This window comes from Glandiceps talaboti, chromosome 22 (assembly GCF_964340395.1).
Source record: "Glandiceps talaboti chromosome 22, keGlaTala1.1, whole genome shotgun sequence".
Taxonomy (NCBI): domain Eukaryota; kingdom Metazoa; phylum Hemichordata; class Enteropneusta; family Spengelidae; genus Glandiceps; species Glandiceps talaboti.
The window spans coordinates 296,674-322,231 of NC_135570.1; the positions used below are offsets into that span (position 1 = coordinate 296,674).

At 35.4% G+C, this 25,558-nt stretch overlaps 1 protein-coding gene across 1 annotated transcript; it reads right to left on the minus strand.

The window, feature by feature from the left end:
• Positions 1-16,668: 16,668 nt before the first annotated feature.
• Positions 16,669-24,329, minus strand: LOC144452370 (RYamide receptor-like). The gene is made up of 4 exons (XM_078143463.1): positions 23,982-24,329; positions 18,290-18,691; positions 17,397-17,612; positions 16,669-16,908 (listed from the first exon to the last, which is right to left on the minus strand). The coding sequence occupies exons 1-4, from the start codon at positions 24,327-24,329 to the stop codon at positions 16,669-16,671; spliced, it is 1,206 nt and encodes a 401-aa protein (XP_077999589.1).
• Positions 24,330-25,558: the final 1,229 nt, after the last annotated feature.

The following is a 25,558-nucleotide window of genomic DNA, read 5'->3' on the forward strand; positions in this document are numbered from 1 at the left end:
ATTGTAACATTTTGCAGCAAATTAAAAATTCTTTGCGCGGAAAGTACAAAAGACATGCACTCATGCACTCTGAATTCTGTGAGTAACAGTAGTCTTGAAAGTCTCCTTCATTTGAAGATAGCAAGTCGCAATTATAATGTCATCAGCGAGTGAAACTCAAAAAAAAAGACGGAAAGGGTCGTTCAACGTGAGGTTGCCTGCTATTCTGCATGCAGTGACTTCGAAGATACGCTCGATCTCATTTACATCTTGATCCTTATATTAAAACATTTCATGCTGATAAAACGGCAGATCTCTTTTTGGAATATTTGGTGGCCCTGAAAAAACTATTAAACTAGGTACGCAGTTTAAGATCCACTATTTCAATAATTGTGTTCGACGTTGTCTTTGGTTAAAATGTTGTTTGATATGATTATCTCATTGTACACTGACACTAGCGTTATTCCGCAATTCACTTTGAAGCGACAATTTGATATGGAAAGAATGGCCCTGAATTTGTAAACAGAGCTGTACCTTCGACATCAAAATCCAAACTTCAGTTTCCATTATAATGATAATGACAAGGAGAAATAATTCACTGAGTTCACCTTGGGTTCCGACATAAACGAGGCCATAACACTTTTGGGAGTTGGGTAAAGAAAATGATTATTTTGTTGTGTTACTTATTTGAGAAAGCACCATCCATTTTTTTACTTTGAATGTGACATCTGAAAAAGCTGTTCAACCTACCCATTATTATGTTTTTCTGGTGATGGGCAATACATCCTCATGCGGGCTTCGCATTTTTTTTTCAAAATTAAGGATATTTCTTTATATTTTCTGAATAGTACATGTAAAAATATACATTTGAGTCTATTCCAAATTATATAATATCTTATACAGTGGTTTACTTGTCTCTGATATTGCATACAAGTATGAATTGAGATTAAATATCCAATGTGCGCTTAAAAGAATTGAACAAAAGTTTACGACCATTGGGCCACCAAAAGTCTGAAAGTCTTGAAATGTTTTGCTCTTTATTCGGGATTTTTTGGAACGAACTTAAACTTCAGGAGAAGTCATTTACCATGTGCACATCCGCATAATATCTTTCAGCTTTGCCACAACAAAATACACTTCCAGATAATATGTAATACATAGCATAATTGTTTCAATTCTGGTATTTTATTATGTCTATGGTTTAATATTTTATGCCTCTAAATGGCCTCTTATTTTCATTTTTTTCACCTTTGGAGTTGTCTCCTTCCAATGCATCATTGTACCATATGATTTTATATCTCCACTGTAGTGTAGGTGACAGAAGGGGTGGCTAAAATAATGCTTGAGTTTCAATTGGCGGGGCTTAACATTTTTTGAGAACAGAGGGTGCGAGGAACTACACCATTTGTTTAACCGAAAATTGTGTACATTTCCTATATGCAGATAATTGCATGAGATAGTATCAAGATGACTAAATAAGTTCTGTCTAAATTCGACCTGAAATATTTTGCTGTCATTATATATGGTTTGTTTTATCCTTGTCAAGCATTGTGAAAAAATGAAATCGACCTACTTACCCAATGTGATGGGTTAGGTTACCCGTTGACAAGCATTTTTTTATTTTTTCTGACCTTACATATGATATTTAATTGCGTATGCTAAAATATATATTATATAAATTGCATGCAAATTTATGTAAATTAGCACTTTTCTAAATTTTAAATGCATGATTGCACCAAGACAAAGTTCTGCCCCCCTTGCGGCAATTTGGTCAGGCTACGGCCCTGGAAGAACATGGCGAGGACACAAAAATGATCCAGTAAGACACCTTTCAGGCTATATACTGACTTGTTTTAAGGGAAATTATTAATCACATTATCCCAAATACAGTATATACTATATTTAACATAAGACATTACTTCATAATCACAGTGTTTCACAATAATAGTTTTCCAGCTTTACATATCTAGCGATTTTAATTATCTAAGAATGACAATTTCCAAGCCAAATATTTCAAATAAAAGACATAAAAAGGGTTCTAAAACAACTAAAAACACAGAAAAGCTCAAAACACTGGATGGGGAACACCTCCCCCCCCCCCCCCGCTAGTTTCAAATTATTTAGAAGTCAACGGTCACTTACATTTGGCATAAATTGTCTTTCATAATTGTAAAAGAGCAAACATATCACTGACAAAAAAACACTAAAGCTGGGGTCAGAATTTACGGCAGGGGCGTCTGAGAAATTGGGGGCCCGTGAAAAAGATTTAGGATTCAAAGGGAGGAGGCATAACAATTCTGATGGTCTGAAAGGGATCCAAAATATTTTGTTTATGATTTTAGCCAAATTGAACCTCAGGAGCGGTCAATTATCGAGTAAATTAAAAAATATCTCGCGGCTTTGCAGCAATACCGGTACCTCCTGAAGCCTATATTCAGTGATGAGTTGGGTGACAGCCATGCGAATATATTTGTGTATGCCTTCCTCTGTCTGTCTGTCTGTCTCTTTCTGGTCTAACTCTGTCTGTCTGTCTGTCTGTCTGTTTGTCTGTTTGTCTGTATGCCTGCCTGCCTCTCTCTCTCTCTCTCACTCTCACTCTCACTCTCCCCCTCCCCTCTCCCTCTCCTCTCTCTCTCTCTCTCTCTCTCTCTCTCTCTCTCTCTCTCTCTCTCTCTCTCTCTCTCTCTCTCTCTCTCTCTCTCTCTCTCTCTCTCTCTCTCTCTCTCTCTCTCTCTCTCTCTCTCTCTCTCTCTCTCTCTCTCTCTCTCTCTCTCTCTCTCTCTCTCTCTCTCTCTCTCTCTCTCTCTCTCTGGAGAGTTTTTTGAACATCCAAACCTCAGGAGCAGTCGTTTACCTTGTACTTTGCAAATTTTTACACTTCATCTACCTACCATACATTTAATTATGATGCAGTCAATAGCCAAGCAATTGGGTGTGTCTGCCAAAATATCTCTGAATAGGTAAGTTAAAGTGTAGGTAATAGCCATACAGTTGTATAATAATGTATCGAGTAAAATGGGGGTATTGAAGACAATTTTCATGGACTTTGTGGCTTTTGATAATGTGTATGGTTTGAAATTTTATGCCAATAAATGCCTCCTACATGTCCTTATCTTTTCAATTGCTTACTGTGGGAGGGGAACACCTCCCCCCACCCTCCCCACTAGCTATCATTGGGATGTTGTTTCTGCCCAGAATCAAGATTGAAAGATAAAACCTCTAAAAAAAACTAAGTATATCCAAGTATACAGTCCAATGTGAGACATCTTTCGCAAAGCTCACATATATAAAGAAATCTCTCATTGTTATGTATGGACGCTGAAGATAATTTCCGCTGTTAGTGTACCATACTCACTGTGTACATTTCTGAAGTGGAGGGGGGTATTGTATAATTATATATTATAATATGTGTAGCCGGGAGGGGGACTACGGACATTTTTGGGTTCATTTCGAGGGAGGGGGCCATGAACAAATTTGAGAGCGCGAAGGGGGGGGGGGGAGGCTGCGAAACATTTTTTGACCAAAATAATTTATCTCCAGGCCCCCTGCCGTAAATTCTGACCCCAGCCTAACACAGCGGGAAGGGGCGTTCATCGACGAAAAGCTTAGGGTTAAGATATGTGACCTTTAAAGCATCGTAGTCGACATATAGGAAATCCCTGGTTATCATTATTTGCGTGGGAGGCCTTCTGCATTCTAAGTTTGACAGATTGCATCTGGGTAGGTACTCTAGGGTATCATTTGCCTGAAGCTTGACGTCAAGCTCCTTTGAAATTGAATTTACACTGAAGATAAAGCTATGCATCCTCTGAGCAATTAGTGTTTCAGAAGATGAGCGTAGTTAGGTAGGTATGGTAAGTAGGTAGGTAGACAGACAGGGAGGGATTTAGGTATGTATCTCTATTGTGTCGATCTGTCTGTTTGTCCGTCTGTCTGCCTGTCTATATGTGCATCGATTGTTTTCCACTGAGCATTTCCGAGTCAATAGCTATGTATTAATTCGTCGTACCATTTGGCATAAGTATCTCTCTGAAGTGATACATCTACAAGTTCTGCTTACATTTTTCATTTGTCTCACATCCATAATATGTAGATCAATGTCGACATATTAGACTATAAACCTGATTTAACTATGATGTTTAGTATTTCCTCTTTCCTCCATTTTTGGGACCAATCGCCTCTGAGTCAAGTGACCAGTGAAACTGAATAAAGTATGCCTTTAAACACATTAAGCATTACACATATGTCTTAATTGTTTTGCCCATTAGATTGAAATATCAGCATGATTATAAATGCTTGTTGATATAGTATGCGATCTCTAAGACCTCTCTGTCCTACATCTTCCAGTGTATCATCTAAGTAGGGGATTTATTGTCCCTCGTCCTTTCAACGTCATAACCTACATGCCTCTTTACGGCACCGTCCAAAACACACCCGTAAATATGTGCTCTGATTTGGGAGAATGCGTCCCTTAGGTTTCTCCATGGTATGACATACATCATGACGTACTCTCTATACAGCAATTGCCACAGTATATGTGGTGACGTGAACTGGGGTCCCTAATGGAAATAGTACAATCAACAGTAGCTTTCTCTGAATATTTAAAAAAAAAACGTAGTGTTTTGGATCAGCAATTTATAACATTCTAATTGCCACAGACTGTGGTGGGTAAAGAGACAGACAACCACACATTAATAATAAACAGGCAAAAAGTTGTGAAAACATATCCTCTGTCCAATCTCGTCTACACGGGTACTAAAAACAATTAAAACGAAAACCTCAATAAAATCATCAGAAGAAGAACACATTTATTCCTAGATCAATCAATTTATTTTCATTCATTCGATCGATAACCCTTTTCTGACTCTTTCCTTTTATTGAAGCACACAAAGGTATTTAACACACACAAGACATATAGGGAACTATTGTAGTTGAACCATTCCCCTGTGTCTTAATCAGACGAAAACGTATAGAGCTAGAATCATCAGGAAAAAACATTGTATCTAGATAAACCGGTTTGTGTACATCCCTCCAGTTACTATTAGAATGATTCATTAAAAGCCATAGCCATTTGACACCTGCACAACTAAGGGGAATATTCACCATTATAGTACCGTCCTCAAAGAAGAACTATAGAGCTCGGGGTTGTGAATTAAACATTCACATTTTGGGTTATAAACAGGAAATCAAGTCTCTGTAAAGCGTTGCGTTACGCACTCACTAATACTTTCAGCAATCCTCCATATCTTCAGTTAAATGTAAGCCTGTAACTGAAAACTAAACGTCGTATTCTGGCATACCAAGACACATATAAAAATTTCAAAATTTATGTTGTGTAGACTTAAATGTGAGCCTGTAACTAAAAACTAAACGTCGTATTCTGGCATACCAAGACACATATAAAAATTTCAAAATTTATGTTGTGTAGACTTAAATGTGAGCCTGTAACTAAAAACTAAAAGTCGTATTCTGGCATACCAAGACACATATAAAAATTTCAAAATTTATGTTGTGTAGACTTAAATGTGTGCCTGTAACTAAAAACTAAACGTCGTATTCTGGCATACCAAGACACATATAAAAATTTCAAAATTTATGTTGTGTAGACTTAAATGTGTGCCTGTAACTAAAAACTAAACGTCGTATTCTGGCATACCAAGACACGTATAAAAAATTCAAAATTTATGTTGTGTAGACTTAAATGTGAGCCTGTAACTAAAAACTAAACGTCGTATTCTGGCATACCAAGACACATATAAAAAATTCAAATTTAGGTTGTGTTGACTATTTGGACAATACTTCTAATCCCTTTACTATTATACATAACTTATTATTAGACTGTCTCGTTCTATGATTATATTTGTGGAATACCTGCACATTTATTTTATCTGTTTTATACATATAGCAGAGGAAGGATTTTGCTGTTGATCCAAATCTATGCTGCGGGTCATTCTTGCGTCAAATTGGATGCATCTACTCAGCAACCCACTGTTACTTTGTTCAAAACAACTCAAATCTTTCTCAGTTAAGCAAGAAACCACAGGAGCGATATGTTTCAATTTTCCGGCTTCTTTTTGAACTGTTGATTCTTCACTAAACAAAGTACGGTAACTTCAAACCCTGGGATCAAAGAGACGGATGGCTTTACAACATCTACCTGTACTAAATATTCTAGTAGCAAAGCATTACTTCCACAATCCAAAGCATGCATACCCTTTCTGTTCGTAATACAGAAATTGTATGCAAATAGTGCACTAGTCAAAGGACTATGGATTTGTGATAGTGTGATCTCCATCCCTTATTACAGTAAGAATATAATCAACTCGAGACTACACAAATCCGTACTATTAACACATGTAATATCAGCTCAGGAGGCACGAAGCGTACTAGGCAGCTCGTGAATAGCTCTGTGTTGATGATTTTCTTTACCTGGATGACTATGTGAAAGGTTACCGAACGAATATGAGAAATAACTCCATTCATGCATATATTTACCTGGAAGCAAAAAAACTGACAACAGTCACATCGGCGTTTCAGATGTGTATTATTAACGATGTCAGCATCAACATTAAATTGACGAGACCTGCCAGGATATACAATTGCAACTGAAAAGCATATCTTGATAGGTGGTAGAGAGATGGAGTAGAGGTTACGAGGTCATTATGATAACGTTATCTTTGTGCCATGCGTCATTGAAATTCGCAAAAATTTGTTTTCTCACCAGCGAGTCGTTTTTTACTACAAACTAAACATTTCTCGTTTGTTGAAATGCGACTTTTGATTCCCCCCCCCACGTACACACACACACATACACAAACACACCGTTTGCCGCCACAAATCACTGGGTAAAATATATTGAAAATAGTCATAAATATCACAAGTTCTTGAAGTTTTACAAGTACATACATACATACATACATACATACATACATACATACATACATACATACATACATACATACATACATACATATAGGTGGTAGATTTTGTACATACATACATACATACATACATACATACATACATACATACATACATACATACATACATAAATGTTTTCAACTGTACGTTGTCTTGGTGATCGTTTCGTTGAAATCTCAAACAAAAGAGTAGTAGCTGTCCTTTATCTGTGCATGTTATTACTAACGATCAGATATGTCTATTTCAGGAAATAGAGATCTTTTTTTGTGCGCGTAACGTTTATATCTTTGTTCGCGTATTTTACCATTTATAGAACTTGTGTTATGTCATTCTATTCCATAACATTTAGAGGTGATGACCTACTAATATCTTTCCTTGTTATCCTTTGAGAAGGAATATTGATTCGAAACGTCTGGATTGAATTTATTCATCAGGAGTGTTCTACTCATTACTTTTGCACTCGTGTATATCTACACATATCTTTAAACACCTCTAATATTAGCGAGTGAACTTACAAGATAGGTTTACACACTCTATAATGCATTTTCCTCATAAATACACATATTTCTTCAATCTTTAGTTGAGACATAGTTTTTCACAAATGTATCTCAATTTCAACGAGCCTTTTAGATTACATCCATTTCTAGAGAAGTTTAAGGAAGGAAATCTCGAAATTACTTTCTTTAAATATAGGTTGACTACCTGTCAGTCGTTAATATATCAACTATCCGTTCATATGAACTGACAATGCGTGGCAATTAGCGAGAGAATTTGCCTTACTGTCAAACTATTCGATTCGTTATGCATCATTATTTTCCATATGTTCAATCATACAGACTGAATGAATTGGAATAAAACTACGTTTAACGGGTTCAGTGTGGCTTCCAGGCACGTATACGTAATGTTAAACAAAAAAAAACCTTGACAATTTGAGCAGCTCCCTCGAGAACCATCAAACATGGCTAAACTGCACTTATATTGGTTTTGTATATACATTACGTTTATTGTTTTCTCTTATGTTGACATTTACTATTTGCGAAGTAATTGATCGTTTCCTTTATTATGATGACCAATATATAGGTTTTTAAATCAAAACTCAACTAAAAATGCCTTTTAGGTCAATGTAACGATAAAACGAGACTTTGGATTCGATTAAATACAAGTTATTTTTTTTCAAAACCCTAACAACTATTCATTCCCCTCACAAAGACGCTTTAGGGATGACAGAATGGTAACTAAGGATTTAGAATTTTTTTGATAATTTACTCAGCAAAGTGAATTATGTGAGGGCTTCAAAGTCTGTACATTTTTAAAAATAAAACTCCAAGCTCTTTTCATATTATCATACTCAATGTTCAATGTTCCCTTACAGGATATCTATTCCGTCCTATTCAATTCACGTACTAGTATTTTACGCAACTATAGTTTGGTTTCACATTATTTAAAAACTGGTCATTGAAGGCATGTTGGGTTAATTTTGAGCAACAAGTCAACTGGGTCAACACAGTTTTCCACCGCATGTGAAATTGCCTACCCCTCTTCAACTTGACAAAAACAAAATGGCCACCAATATATTTTCGATGACACTTCTACTAGCAGTGAATAAAAGTGGTGTTTTCTAGATTTTCAACGTTATCAAGGTCATCGAGTATGAGTTAATAATTTAATTTCTATTGAATAAATATTAAAGTTGCTGACAGGAAACTAAGGGAACGAACAGGAGTTATGCGGGGAGGGGGGACTGAACAAAAATTCAGGGTGCGAAGAGATGAAGAGTGCGATGAAAATTGTAATGGTAAGGCAATGAAATATTTTGTTTGTGAAGCCCACATCTATTTGTGTGTGTGTGTGTGTGTGTGTGTGTGTGTGTGTGTGTGTGTGTGTGTGTGTGTATATATATACATACATACATACATACATACATATATATATATATATATATATATATATATATATATATATATATATATATATATATATATATATATATATATATATATATATATATATATATATATATATTGAAGTCGACTTTTACTGCTACTGTTTTACTTTTATTTTTACTGCAGCTTACCATGCAATTGTATATCTAGAATGCATGAGGAGGGTCACTGTAAGATTATACATATAAAAGTCTAACTGTAGCATCTGGTAGGTGTGGAGGTTATGAAAAGGTTTCGGTCAGGAATTTTGAGAGCAAGAAGGGAGAGGCAGCGAAAAGTTTTTTGACAAACTATTTTCTCACCAGCCCCCTTCCCGGTAAATGCTGCTCGTCCCCTAAAACTCCGTTTTGTTCCCCAAATCAACACAAATTCATAAGATTGTTTGTCAATAGAACACTCTGTGCAGTTGAACTTCGACTTCCCGTTAGTATTGCTAAAAGTCATTTGGCATCCTTCACATTATAAAGATTCCCTTGACGATAAACATTTCACCCTTTGCAATGACCTGTATATAACAACCATCCAAAAACTTGACAGCAAGCAGAGCAAGGTTGAGTAGGTTTAAGTAACAGTACTGAACGTGAAGTTACAACTCATTGTTTAGAATCAAAAGGTCCCTGTTTTGCTTGAAGGCTAATTGCCAGTTGACATTTTAAAATTACAGGCTTTACCCCTTGACAACGATGGTAAAGGCATTTAAAATGATCAGTTCTTATGACAGAAACACTGCAGTGTAACATACACACGTGTACCGTATTTTCACTTGTGTACTAACTTGTACTCTCCGATCAATGTCAAAAAGCTCACAGTTATCTTAATGACACTTTCTGAAGGTCTCTAACCTCCTCGGTTTTGTTAAACAATCATATTATCAAAAGAAGAAACAATTCTTTAGAAAATGTATTTTCTAGCATCAAAGAAATAATTGACACCAGTGAAGTGTGTATGACAAATTACACGTATTTCACATATGCATGCAATGTACTTCCCCCAAGGAAACAAAAGAAAGCGCAATCAACCGAAAGAAAAAATAGTGGTAAATAATAAATGTGAAACAATGAAGAGTGGGTGAGAGTAGACTAAGTTGCAATAGTTTGGATAAGCTAGGTTTTAGTCACTCGGTATCAAGAGTCTACTCACAAAAGAAAGTGGATCTTACTATCATCTATTCATCAGAAATGTCTCATACTAGTCAGTAGAATCTTGTACATCAGCAAACACACAGATTTACAATGCTATAACTAAAATACGTATAAATTAAAAACATTATAACGTCAACAATTCTGTCTCTTAACTGATGAGATCTTATATAATAAATATTTCATATACGTGACTCTCCAGACTTCAAGTCCGCCAGGTAATATATACTAGTAAAAAGAAAGAAAGTACATGTATTATAATAATAATATCTTTATTTTGCACTATAGGCCACCGGCCCTACGTGCCTTAAGTCAGAACAGAAAAATACATTTACAGTCAAAGGTGTGTACATGTAGTACATGTATTATTCACTATAACAATCATAACGCGCGGATGTTACCGAATACACACGTGTATACGTGCGCATTAGCTAATAAAAATACCAATTAATTGATTGAATATAATGTAAGTATGACATGGTCAAGATAATGTTGTTGTTCAGGCGAACATCTGCAAGTACTGCTTACATCTTTCAAAGTCGTATCACCAGGAGTGATGGAAACAATGGCCGATTTTTTACTTTGTTTATTCCAAATCATCAACACCCACCAAAAGGAAAGGTGGAAACATCATCGAGAGGAATTCGATATATAGATAATGATAAGTAGCTTGAATAAGACAGTTCACTTGGTCTTGGTAGACGATAACTTACTATTACATCTAGTACGGTAACAAAGTATGATTCGTAGGAACCATACTTATAGTCTTACATGTACCAAGTGTCATGTTTGTAGTACTATACAGTCAAAGTGGCGTCAGTGCTCAGACAACTAGGGAACAGTTTTCACTGTGAATCTCAAGCTCCAAACCGTCTTTGAAGTCTGAAAATGAGATTTACTTGAAATTCACTTGACAATTGCACTATCATGTCCGGATGTGTGACGTCAAACAGCTAGGCAGCGTTCCAGCCACATTAGACAGAGAATTCAGTATTTTTTCACTGCTATATTAAACACTCTAACTTAACCAGCTAACTAAAAGACGACTGTCTGAATGATGGAGGCCTACTGTTAACACAAAGCCGCTCGCGTTCTAGAGACTTTTTTCGATCAATCCCATGCTATGACAATCAACTCTTTTACAATTGATGTATTAGCTCTATTTATAGCATATGGTTGTTACAAATAAGGCATATAATATATAATATAGTATCATTAATTCACCTTTATTCACACATTATACTCCAACTCTTAGTTTCCAAAGTACTTGTACGAACAGCAAAATGGCGATATAATTGAACTACTCTACTGAAGTTGGAAACCATCATACTGTTTTCTCCTCTGATCACCAGAGATAATGATGTCTAATTAAGGGATGAAATCATCATAGATGCACTATGCCATATATAATGGAACAATATACATACTAGTATAGACAATTTTGGGTGTATGCTATCAATCAAAATTTGAAATCAAAACATTTGGAAATACCCGGCGTTTTCAGATACAATCTTTCGGTGATCATGGAGAAATTATTAGTCACATTCCAGAATCGATATCTTCAACTTGTAGCTAAACATATTAAACTCTGTGCTGAGATGTCATGGATATAATAACACCAAATATATAGCATTTTCATTATTCTAGGTTACTTATCTACCTGAATGTTGAAGAAAATAACCTTACCAAAATGGGGAGAAAAATAATAGCAGCAGAAGCAATAATAATAATAATAATAATAATAATAATAATAATAATAATAATCATCATCATCATCATCATCATAACAACAACAACAACAACAACAACAACAACAACAACAACAACAAATTCGGAAGTGTTGTTATGATTTCATATATTTAGTATCATAATTGTCATTTACACCCAAACGTTTACAGGAGAATGGTTGTGTAATAGTCGTCTCCGTGACACGTAGAAACTAGTCATTAACGGTACACAAAATATTTGCTAATATCACAAAGGAATTGCAACAATCTATAATAGGAAAACATTAAAATTTTGAGATAAAATTCCTTCGCTGTTTTTTTTGTCTGCTTTTCGTCGACCGTCATGGTAAAAAAGACTTATGTAACAACAACTGAGACTTGGCGGCTTATTGTTAGGTAAGTCACTATTGCATGGAAACTAGTTATTGTCAACCATTCCGGTGGATACCACTCACTTTCAAATCATGTCGTTTCAGATTGCCGATGTCTGGTTATATACGGAAAAGACCTCTTTTCAGACGCTGCTTTAAATGAATGCATTCAAGATGATCAATAATGAGGCGACTACATGCGAACACGTCGATGCGAAAATGGAAAACCACGTGCACAATTCCACAATTCCAACAATGTTTCCATTTACTCTTTACGTTAAATCTTCTGGTACAACGATGTCCTCATTCGCTTAGCCTCGCCCTATCACTGGATTGTGTTTCTGACTGATAACTATTGATTGATGATTGCTAGAAGATTCTAACTCTCCCGAATGGCACACTTTGTAAATACTAAAGAGTAGAAACGTATCCTATGTGTTATGATGTTATCACTTATAGACGTGTCTCTCATCAAATCTCTTGTAAGTATGTATGTAGATATACTAGGTCATATAGATATACTTGTAAGTATGTATGTAGATATATATACGGCTATCAAATCAGGTAGGAATTGTAAAGTGTGTCATACATCCAGAATAGGTAGAGTCGATTAAAATACAACGGATAATATTTCCATGGTGTTTGATCGAAATTACAAGAAAGTATTGTTTTGATTTTAGTTCAAGCTTTTGGGTGTACACGTAATGTACTATACACATACAGCCTTTGTTTGTGTTAACGTTAAATGTAAACAACACTTATACATTCTTTCTGGGCTATAAAAACAAAGTAAATGGTCTTCGACGGAAAGCCCTTTAAACGCCGTCGTATCTTCATGAAAGCCAGAGAAAGCTCATATAACTATAGTAAACATGCATTAGTTTTACTCTAATGTTCCGAGATAAACGTGATGCGAAGAAAACAGTACTAAGCTTATATGTCTTTTTCTTCCTCAATTCGATCATTTCTTAGGTCGCGATCCGTTTCTAGGTGACTTCTAAGGCCAAAACATGGTTTGTTGCAATGTGTATGTTCGTTTATCAAATCTAATTATAAGCTTGTTAAATGTCTTTATTTTCGCCACTGTTGCTTCTACAGTGATTTTTAACAAATATTACCAAAAAGCGCACTTTAATCATGACCTAGCCAAATGATATATTATTGTGGTTCCCGAGCTAATACAACAGAAATACAATGCAACTGAATTCAGTATATTATCGTGACATTTCGAAAGAGATAAAACTAAAAAAAACGACCTCATTTCAAGTAATCAAGAGATTATCAAGTCAACTATCAATCAAAAGTGCGTCCATTAGAAATGAAACTCAATGCATTACCGAGATTTTAGTCTTGTAACGTGAATTTAGGGCATCAGAGATGAAATCTGAAAATATATATAACTACATAGTGTATTAAGGGCATTCTAGTATGCTCATGCGATAAATGTGCATTAATCAGTTGTCAGTCCTTATGCATCCAAAAAGAACACCTTAGCTTTAGGAAAAAGTTAAAACTGCGATCTATACGATAGCATACATGTTTCTTTTACAAACGAGTCACATACCTTGAAGGTAGATATTACGTCGCGATCGATACCTAATTTTCAAAGTTATTGTTTTTTTTATGATTATGAATATCATTTCCGAGGTAAATTTTAATAAGTACCACAGTGAGGAGTGCTGGAGAGGTAAGATTCGTTTTTCCTTTGAAGCCCTCATTATGTTGACATTTAAAAATATTTAAATCACAATATACATCAGTATAAAGACACATACAGTACTTCCAGTTATACAAATTGAAAATTGGACACTCAGTAATATTACAAAGATTACAACGTTGTGTGTATAGCAAATGAATATTGTCTTAAAGATCTTAGCCTGCTTTAAATAAATGAACTAGTCTTTATTTACCTACAGACAACAGAACAAACAAATCACATCTCCAATTTGTTTTGGACAAGTATACATGTACATTTCAAACTAGTAGGAGAGAAGTTAGAATAAACTAATCGATAATAAATTAACACCTGATGTTCTCATAAAAATGATAAAGTAATAATACAGAGGAAGAACCACGAAATATCATAAAGTGATTGAATCAAGGCAAGCAGATACAAAATATAAATGTAACCTTGGAAATCATTTATGCACAAATCTTAATGATTACTTTTTATCCTAAAATAAATGAATGAAAATGCATTCGACTTGATTATGAGAGTATAGTCTGTGCGTCAAGCCTAATCATACAGAGCTACCAAAGACATCTTTAGCTATTTTACGTACACCGTGATACGTGTATATGTAAGTTACAGGCACGTCTAAGAACTAATGGCTTCCCAGAGTGCAATTTTATGTCATTTACACACGACCTTCCGAACAATTTACTCATACGCACTGACTTCAATCGATGCGCCATTATGAGGAGGTCACCCGCGTAATACAAGGTGACAGGGACAAAAGCGGATGTAAAACTACTATACTGTCAAAGGAGAGCATGTATACGACAAAATAAAGTGACAAATCTTTGTTATATAAAGTATTATGAGTAATAACTTGGTGATGTGAATCACTAATTTAGTAAATGGCACAACATACCAAATTGACATTTTGTAATAAAGAGAGTGAAAGAAGCCTCGTTTTATATCGTTGTATTTGGCAACTTTGACCATGATAAAATCAAAATTACAAATGCAGTACATAAAAGCGACAAGATTAGTGATAAATTATTGGACAATGTGTCTCTATGAACATATTACTTGGTTTAATTTCCTGGATTAGAACCAAGGCGTTCATTCCACTGCTTTACTTATCTGGAGAACGTAATGTACCTTGTTAAAGCGGTATGGACATTACAACACAAACTCAGACAGACAGCAGACAAACACACACACACACACACACACACACACACACACACACAAACACGCGCGCACGCACACAACTCCACACCACGTGCACACCACACCACACACCGCACTGCACCACACCACATCACAACACACCACACCACACACCGCACCGCACCGCACCACACCACACCACACCACACCACACCACACCACACAAAGCACAGAACTTTAGTCATATTGATTTAGCATTTCTGAAGTGACGCACGTATATGCCAAGCAGATGCATGGTCCTTACAATGAACAATGGCATAAATCTGTACGTATATGCCAAGCAGATGCACGGTCCTTACAATGAACAATGGCATAAATCTGTACGTATATGCCAAGCAGATGCACGGTCCTTACAATGAACAATGGCATAAATCTATCTGTTCGAGTAACACGGTTAATAATGCTGTTGCTGCATCTGTAGTTTTCCTGGAGCAGAAGAGAGCGTTTCCACTGCACCGTAGGAGCAGATGATAATTACCAATCGAGACAGTTTTTTGCGATTTTATCAGGGCTCAAAGCCGCTGTCATTAATGATTAAATCACCGCCGTATGGTGGCCCGGTCAGGTTATCGACCACGATACCATAGGAGTCTACACGTTGCTGTGGTCAACGTAACTTACTGTTTGCTTGCTCGCGTTGATATGTCAAATGCGCGAATAGGTACTATTCCTGAACGGCTTTTCTTGAATTTTTCAGTACCTTGAAAAGTTGTGTGAAGAGAATTAGAAAAAATGGCAAAGCCTAAATTTCGGCAATCAACAGCCCTGGCAGAAAAGGCGAAATTTGGGCCATAACGCTAACATTACATATCACGTTTTCGGACTCAATGGCAACAGAAATATTTTTAAAACTATGAACTATTTCTTACTTGATAACGAAGTTGACTAGTAGATAATATATAGAGGAATACTCACTAATTTCCGGGGGAAAAGAACATATAGTTTGTGGACAGGACCGTCACGTGTCAACCCTTGTGCAGGTGTCGTCTGCTACAGCCGCAGCTGTGGGATTTACCCCCATTTGACCCTTGACCCCGCGCAATGCCCATAGGGAATACTAACATAACTACAAAATTGTAAAGGGGCATATTGTAATGAACCGTTCAGTGGCAGTGCGGTCTTAGAGATCATTTGTTGATTAATAAACACTGCGCATTAAATAGACATAAACGTTTACTGCTTATATTTTAATGTCCAAAGTTCGCTATACGAAAAAATGTGTCCCTTTTTCATGTTTTTTTGTTGTTGTTGTTGTTGTTGTTGTTGTTGTTGTTTGTAGTTTGACAGGAAAAAAGAGACATTTATTTCGACGACATTTCGACATACATACATACATACATACATACATACATACATACATACATACATACATATACATACATACACACACACACACACACACATTCATACATACATACATACATACATACATACATACATACACACACACATACATACATACATACATACATACATACATACATACATACATACATACATACATACATACATACATACATACATACATACATACATACATACATACATACATACATATAAACATACATACATACATACATACATACATACATACATACATACATACATACATACATACATACATACATACATACATACACACATGCCAGTCTATACTATTTGTACAGTTTTAAATACAAGTCACATTCTCTAAGTTATCTCTGGTCCAATTTGTTCCGGTCTCTTCTTTGTTTCCTGTACTTCAATAACCTTGCGCATTGATTTTGACGAAGACGCTTGAGATCTTCTTAAGAAGGACACGGACGAAAGAGATATTGTTCTCGTTGCCGAGACACTTGATCGACTTTGTATAGTCCTAGAACGCAATCGTGATTGTCGTTCCCCAAATAAGAACAGAGAAGTTCGATGCATGAGGGCTTTGAGGTCGTTCTGCATTAAAAATAAAAAATAGAAATAAGTATGTCTTCTTTATAAATCTCGTGATTATACTGAATCTAAGAAATATTTTACAAGGACACAGCATTTTTACAGATCAGTGAATTGTGCTCTTTGTATGAATTAATCCTGTATCACCATAGTAACCAAATTACAACATACCGTAGATTAGATATTATCTAAAAATACCAATCATGTAATGCACTCAAGGGTAAACATTTCAGTACAAATACCAATAGTCAATCTACTACCAATATATTATTATTAACCCAGCTATCCAATTAGAATGTATCTCCTTATGCAATTTCCACAACAGTGTATTTTTTTCTTATTATGAGACGATCTTATGCTCCTGTTTTTAATATGTTGGAACCTAGCGTGTTTTGCTATGTCTGGAAATCATCACTGTGACAGTGTCTGTGTCCCCAAAGTATGCAATCTTACGTTAGCTTAATTCATAGAATATGCTGATTTTAACATACCCTAAAGGCGTCATTCAGAAAGCCATAGATGAAAGGATTGACAAAACTATCAGCCATTGCCAGCCATAAAACTGTGCAGTTTAATATCCTCATGGTATCTTGGTATCGTAGGTCACCATATAAGCGTGGGTAAAATATGGTAATGATCTTGAAAACGTGGACAGGCAACCAGCATATGGTAAAGAGGACGACAACAATTATCAACATCTTGATAACCTAAAAAGTAAGACAGGTAAAATGATCTCATTTATTGTACAAACTGAATAACAAATGTATTATGAATTCCTAAATCGGATAAAGAATGCTTTAACGCTTAGAGAGATTCCATCCGTTGTTACCATAGTAACTGAATAAAGAATAAAATACGTGATGATTACAAGTGAAATAAAAATTGAAAGTCATGACTTACAGGTAACACATTGAAGTTGTAAAAAATATTGAATAACTGTAAAGACGTATACTGCCTATATTTTGGGGCTAACTTGCAGTGTTGTCACTTGATAAGCAAATTCAAAGCGCATATCATAAAACATTGATGTTTCATTTGAATATTAAAGCATTCTTTGTTGATATTGCTAAAATTTCTCCAGGCTTTGAAGAATGGTCTATAGAAAAGTGAATTGCGCGATGGGATTATTATCTTGCGGTAAGATAATTTTTTAAACGTCAGAAAGTAATATTTCGTTTAACATTTCATGAATGGTAACACAATATCTCTATGCATTTGTGTTCTTTATCTCGCAAGCTACCCAAAATGCCTATGTTCGATAAAACACACTTGACATTATTAAAACACAAGCGTAACTAAGTTTGTCAAACAACGTAGATGAGAATATATTACGTACACGTAATTGTACATGTAAAGTATCATTTAACTTTTTAAACATACTCGCCTTTTTCTTTGCTTTTGCTTGACTCTGGTCTCTTACTTGGTCTGCATTACCAGGTATAGTTCGACCCCATAGACGAACACCAATACTGCAATACGTGTAAGCAAGTATGCACAGAGGAATAACATAGGCTATAGCCATCATGAATATCTCATATACTTTGGCGAATTTGAACTCCGAAAGCCATTCTTTACAGAAGTAAATGGTTTGACCATAATCGTCGATTTTTTCCACTCTTACAAAAACTGTCTGCAAAGTCCCCATGGATAAAGCTATCGACCATATGATGATGAATACTATCTTCGCTCTATTCTTAGTGACTCTCACCTTCAATGGATATATAACGGCAAAATAACGGTCTATGCCAACTGCCGTAAGTGTAAGAATATTGACAATAGTCGAAACCTACAGACAAAAATATATGCAAACAAACACTATAATTAGTGTGTGTTGGGGAATCTAGTTTTGGGAAGAATATACGTGTGTGTGTGTGTGTGTGTGTGTGTGTGTGTGTGTGTGTGTGTGTGTGTGTGTGTGTGTGTGTGTGTGTGTGTGTGTGCGTGTTTGCGTTTGAGAGTATGGACAAGATTACCATATGTACATGTATCCTTACATCGTATGAAGGAAGAACCAAATTTCTTGAAAGGACGCCATGTTTTTTTATTGTCATGGTTACAAACTGCGATTTTATGTAGCATGTATCTATAACCATAAAATTAAGACAATCCTTGACAACATATACAATGAAGTTTGTTATATCAATTTGCATGTGTGGGTTTATACATCTGCACTATTTCTATATTGATGTCAACCTGTCCCAAGATAGCAAAGGTCCGTCCACATCTGACACAGACTTCTTAAGTTGTCAAACTGATACAATACAGGTACATACATTTTTAGAACGTTACAGGGAAGTATGTGTTGGGATTTTATACAAGAACGAACATTTATAACCAGTTATAATACACTTTGAACTCATCGTGTGAATAATGTTTGCACGCTTCAGAAAAAAACTATACGTTTTGCAGGAGTAAAGGAAATCACACCACATAGCCTAACGCACCCCCACCCCCACCACCACCACCACTACATACACACAGATACACACATAGAGACACACAGAGACACACATACATACACACACAGAAACAAACAAACAAACAAACAAATAAACAAACAACACCATCATCATAGTTTAAGTGGTGTATTCGTACAATATAATGAATGTTTTTTTTTACTTTGTATAGCACACGTCAGGCCTTTCAATTTAAGGTTTCTAAGTCTAGACATATTCCGAGCAAACTTACAAAGATTTCCCGAGCAAACTGAGAAGTAAATGTCACAGATAATATTCCTAGAGGCAATAGGCCGAGCGTATATTGTGGAGCGAAATGGACGTGGACATTTCATTATAAAGAGAGTGGGATGAACGGTAATCGAGATACCTGGGAGCGTGGATGGTAGTCGGAAAGAGTTGTTCTATTGATAATTTATATTTAATTATCGTACGTTACCATGCAAATGAATAATTTAAGGTCAAACTCAGCGTCGCAGTTCATCAAGAACAGTTACTTCCTATTTGCTTTCTCCTCACTCTAATGATTTCCCGTTCAGGGATTATTTCACTTCAAATATTATTAATTCATGAACAAGTCTCATTGGACTCAAATTAAAGAGTATTTTTCTGATAATCTGATCTTCAAACTTACTTTAAATTGACTTATTTCTGCCCAAATTATTTTTAGTTGTGATGGCTGTGGATAGTTTGACTATACAAACTTATAGCCCAAAGACATTATGCGTTTGGTGTATTGACTGCGATTCACGACTGGTACTAGTAGAAGACAAGACGACAGTACTCACTACCTATAGGTAGGATGTACATTTGGTGTATTAACTGTGAGTCACGACTAGTACTAGTGGAAGACCAGACAATACTCACTACCTATAGGTACGATGTAAGATTGTTTAACGATGCATATAGGATTTGTATACACACATATGTCCTACAGCAAGTAGTAGAGTATAACATAGGAATAGCAATGGTTTTATTATCATATTGGTGTATAACATTTTCCGATCGAATTGAAGGTAGTTTTAAGCATATCCTGAAAATGGACTTCGGCGACAGCTCAAAGATTTATTTGCATAGTGTAAGGCTTTGTTTAATGTACGTCATGGTCTAAACCAATTCAATGTCTTGATACCAAAATAGCGTTAAAGTGAAGATGTTAGCAAACTCTTTTATAGTGATACACAGCAGTTAAAGTACTGTATTTAATAGCGTCCTACTTTGGTATATTTACATAACTATTTATTGCACCTGCTATTCCAATTTCAACCTTCATGTAATAGTTTGCCATCCAGAAGAAAGACTTTTATTCATGTTTCACAGTCGTCATTATTAACCTCATTGCGTAAATGGTACATATACTTATACATTCAAAATTAACCTCATTGCGTAAATGGTACATATACTTATACATTCAAAATTAACCTCATTGCGTAAATGGTACATATACTTATACATTCAAAATTAACCTCATTGCGTAAATGGTACATATAATTATACACTCAAAATTAACCTCATTGCGTAAATGGTATATATACTTATACATTCAAAATTAACCTCATTGCGTAAATGGTACATATACTTATACATTCAAAATTAACCTCATTGCGTAAATGGTACATATACTTATACATTCAAAATTAACCTCATTGCGTAAATGGTACATATACTTATACATTCAAAATTAACCTCATTGCGTAAATGGTACATATACTTATACATTCAAAATTAACCTCATTGCGTTAATGGTACATATACTTATACATTCAAAATTAACGTACTTCATTTCTTCTCCTAGTTGATTACATTTATGTTGTGTGTATATTGATACTACATATAAATGTATATAGTAACGTTGTTTAGATTTACTACCTTAATCAATCACAGAGAGCAGCGAGAATGAGATCTAGTGTTGTTTTTTTCTTTCCCCGTGTATTGACGAATTATAAAATAGAGAGAATAACGTGTTCTTTTTGCTGAATATTCACTTTTTTAATATTTCCTGTTTTCCTTATTCCCAAATCCCCTTACCATCAGTTAATGAAGACGCTTTTAATTTTATATTTTAAAGCGATCACTACTCTCTGATCAAACAATGGAAAATATCTCTGGTTTGGATAATTCTCAAAAGTTAAGAACGTAAAGTAAATGGTCATCGGTACTGATACCATAAAATTAAGGAGAATGGTAAGACTCTAAGAGCAGGAAAGAATGACAAGATGATGAAGATCAATAGAGAGAGCATATTTAGCCAGGAAAGAAGATGTGAAATTCTATTCTTTATTTCGTCAGTAGAGAGGAGAGCAACAGACATTATACATTTCTTCACACACATTGACAAAATTAAAATTACTGATCACGTGCTCCCCCTACTTGTGGCTTTATATAAGTGGCATTCCAGACACGAACACAAAATGTCCATTAGTAACGTTGGTCACAAATAACCTTACTATACATTATTAAAACATGAACTCACTAAAGGAGTCGTTCACTTACTGCAATTTGAAGCCTCCTTCATTGTCAATAATTTATGTTTGACGTATTTACATATTTACACTTGTTTTCTCAAAAGTTACATGAAGGATGAACACATGGTGGTGTTAAATTTCAGCATGCGATATTATCACAAATGCAAAGTAGTTTTCATTGACCATTCACTATATCATAACTATACCATTGTGAATACACACGTTGCTCGTAAAACATACATCTCGACGGACAGTTGTCCCTGTACGACAATATTTATGGCCACTTTGTTATTTCCAGGTATTAAATGAAGTGCGTATTGAAATCTAGATGATAAATGTCCCCTCTGTTGCCCTACCGTTCCCTTGACAACAATTTGATATCTTAATATTGCTCACCAGAAGTTCTTAGATGTCCGATTGAATGATATAAGTATGCACTGCAATGCTACGGAAAACATGACAGGAAAGATGCGCAAAATGAAAAAAAAATAACATTACGAGAACAAACCATTTGAAATAGAAGAAAGTTATTGTAAATAGTATTCAACATAAATCAATGTCACCACTGTGGTTATTTAGGAATATTTTAGACATTCTTTAAAGAATCTTATCACATCTAGAACGTAAACCTTATTAAATATGCAAAATGTTTAACGAATATTAATAAAGTTACTACACACTGGTACTATCAGACATCATTACCACATGGCCCTCTGTGACATACTACTCAGTGTTCGACCAACTGTATCTCTTAGCCTGTCTCAAGCTGTGCTAAAACTACCTACTAACAGTTTCTCTATTGATCACAGTGTAATCTTTCACTCCTTGATGTTTGATTAGTGTACATTTCACCAGTGGAGTTTTAAGTAGAGTCTTCAGGATATCAACACTGTGGGATATCTAATCTGGTATAATAAATAAAGTTGTAGTTTTGCGTTGTGTTCTAGTTGCTAATTTAACATCAAATGTCGGAGTTGTATGTTTACGGTATGGGTGAAGTGAGTGAGTGTATGTGTGTCATATTATCTGTGTAGTGACTAGACAGTCTTGGTTTTATCAACAATTTGTTTACAATTAAACATCGAGGGAGTGAAAGATTACACTGTGATCAATAGAGAAACTTGCTGCTAGTAGGTAGTTTTAGCACAGCTTGAGACAGGCTAAGAGATACAGTTGGTCGAACATTGTTGTACTTGTTTGGGTGTTTGTTACATTAGTGTAAGTTTTGATGTACTAATGTACGCATAATAGCTTTCTCTTGAGAAAAGGACGTTTTCATGGTGTATGTATTTTATACATTTTGAGGGATGAAATTAAAGTGCATCATTGCATGTGGCGTTAATAGTTTTGTATTAGTATGCTCGTGTGAGGATCATTTCATTGGCAAACAATGTACTGTTTTGCCTAGAATATCCATTTAAAGGAAAACATTAACTAAAACAAAACAAAACAAAACTATATTTATGTGTGTAAGCTCATACTAAGAAGTTAATCATTGAAGAAAGCTAATAGTAGTATTTTCACTATATTTATGTGTGTAAGCTCATACTAAGAGTGAATTGGTGCTTTCTATTGAAGTAAAGTTTCGTTATCATCGAGATAAAGGTCTGTTATGGTCCCAAGACACATCATGTGTGTATTCATAGATATGCTTAGAACTTTCCACCATATCTGAAGATACACGAAATTCAGTTCGCGCCCTTTATAGTATCACATTATACACTAAATCAGATATTAATATTGCTAGGCATTCCCCCGGGCATTGCAACCCTTTCACGGTCTTTCACAAGCGTAACAATACAAATATAGGCGCAAAATCACGATGCGACAATCCGCTTGGATTTTAGATCGACATATCGGCAACTGCTCAGTTCAATGTGGTATTTATATGTGAAAGGGGAGTTTTTTTGTATTTATAAAACTAAATAAACGTTGACAGAAATATGGACAAACATTTGAACTGGTGTCAGGAAACAACAAGTGAATACGCAGATATCTCATTGAGTAGAACCGAATATTTGTAGATAAGTTATTTACCTGTAGTTATCTAACATTATTAGTTAGAATAGACTCCCCATCTGTGTACAGGTAGACATCTCTCTATCAATTGATTACTGTACGTGTAATTGGGAAACAATCAAACATATAGACAAACCTGTTGCATGAAGATCACCGTAGGACACATCGCCTTTCCGAAGATCCAGTGTCCAAACATGATAGTTGGAAAAGTGAACGGCATACAGAATATCGCCATGAGCAAATCAGCAACAGCCAGGTTGATTAGGAACGCGTTAAGATCAGTTCGCGTTGCTCGACCCCATATAAGGACCCACAGAAAGGTGACATTGCCGACAATCGATAAAATCATGTTTATGGTAAAAGCCGTGGTAATCAGCACTTGACTTTGAAATGACATAGCCATGCCCGGCTCTTGATACTGATAGTAGGGATACGTTATGTTTGTGCCATTGATTAAAAACGTCTCAAACAGCAGCTCGCCCATCTTTGCGGTCCAAGTCTTCAAAATGGAATGGCCAATTCTTAAGCGTTCCCGAACTGTCTTTCCTTCAACAACCTCTTCTCGTCAACCAGGTACGTATAACAACATTTCCTCGCATACTTACTTTTACGCATAACTTGACGTCATAAGTATCACGTGTTCACATGAATTAAATCGGATCTCCTACTTTTATGCACCTTTATCATATAAGATGGAGTTTAATCAATACATGTGTCTTAAGAAATCCTGTAATTTTTTTTCCATCAAGAAAATACTTTGAGTCTGAAATTATTGATACATATCTGTTTTGACACATTTATGAACTCGATACTGTAATATTTCAATATGATGTTACATTTTTATTTTTGTTGCTTCTTATATCAACAGTTTGCACGTACATTTTCCATTTTTATTTCATCAGATCACCCATTACAATTTGTTCGCCATAATAGATACCTTTTAAATCTTATCGATTTAATTGCACCATTTAGACTTCTAGATCTAAACAGATACTCATATATTTTATGTTAACAAAACGCCAACTCTATGGAATGCTGTATTTTATTACGGCAAAACGTTTTCACATACGCAGAAAACAATGTTAATACATTTTGCGCGCGCGTGTGTGTGTGTGTGTGTGTGTGTGTGTGTGTCTGTTTGTTTGTTTGTCCGTCTGTCTGTCTGTCTGTCTGTCTGTCTGTCTGTATGTATGTCTCTGTGTGTGTCTGTCTGTCTGTCTGTCTGTGTGTCTGTCTGTCTGTGTGTGTGTGATAAAAGCAAGGAAATAAGAGTAAATTTGTAATTTGAAGTTTCACGCTATTGTGCAATCATCAGCCATAAACCTTGCAATACACTAGCTACCGATAAAATCGACCCCTAATTACATGTAACAGGTAGGGTATTTTTTTATACATAATACCACATTTTTAGCGAATATATCCTGATGAAAACAAGTATTTCCCAGTTGCAGCTGTTGAAACTGACATACGCTTCAATTCCCATGGAACAGTTTTAATGAGTAATCGTTAGAACGGTATAGGACTTCTACCCCCTGATGAGAAAGTGATACCTTTAGAGGTTTGTCAAGAGGTTGAGGTCACGTTTATCCTCAGCATTGTAAAATCTTTGCTAATTCCCATGGAGAAGCAATATTAAAGCGTCAGTCACCGTTCAAATGTAGCACGAGTTTTTAATACCACTTCCACGATATATCCCCGACCAATAGACAGCAA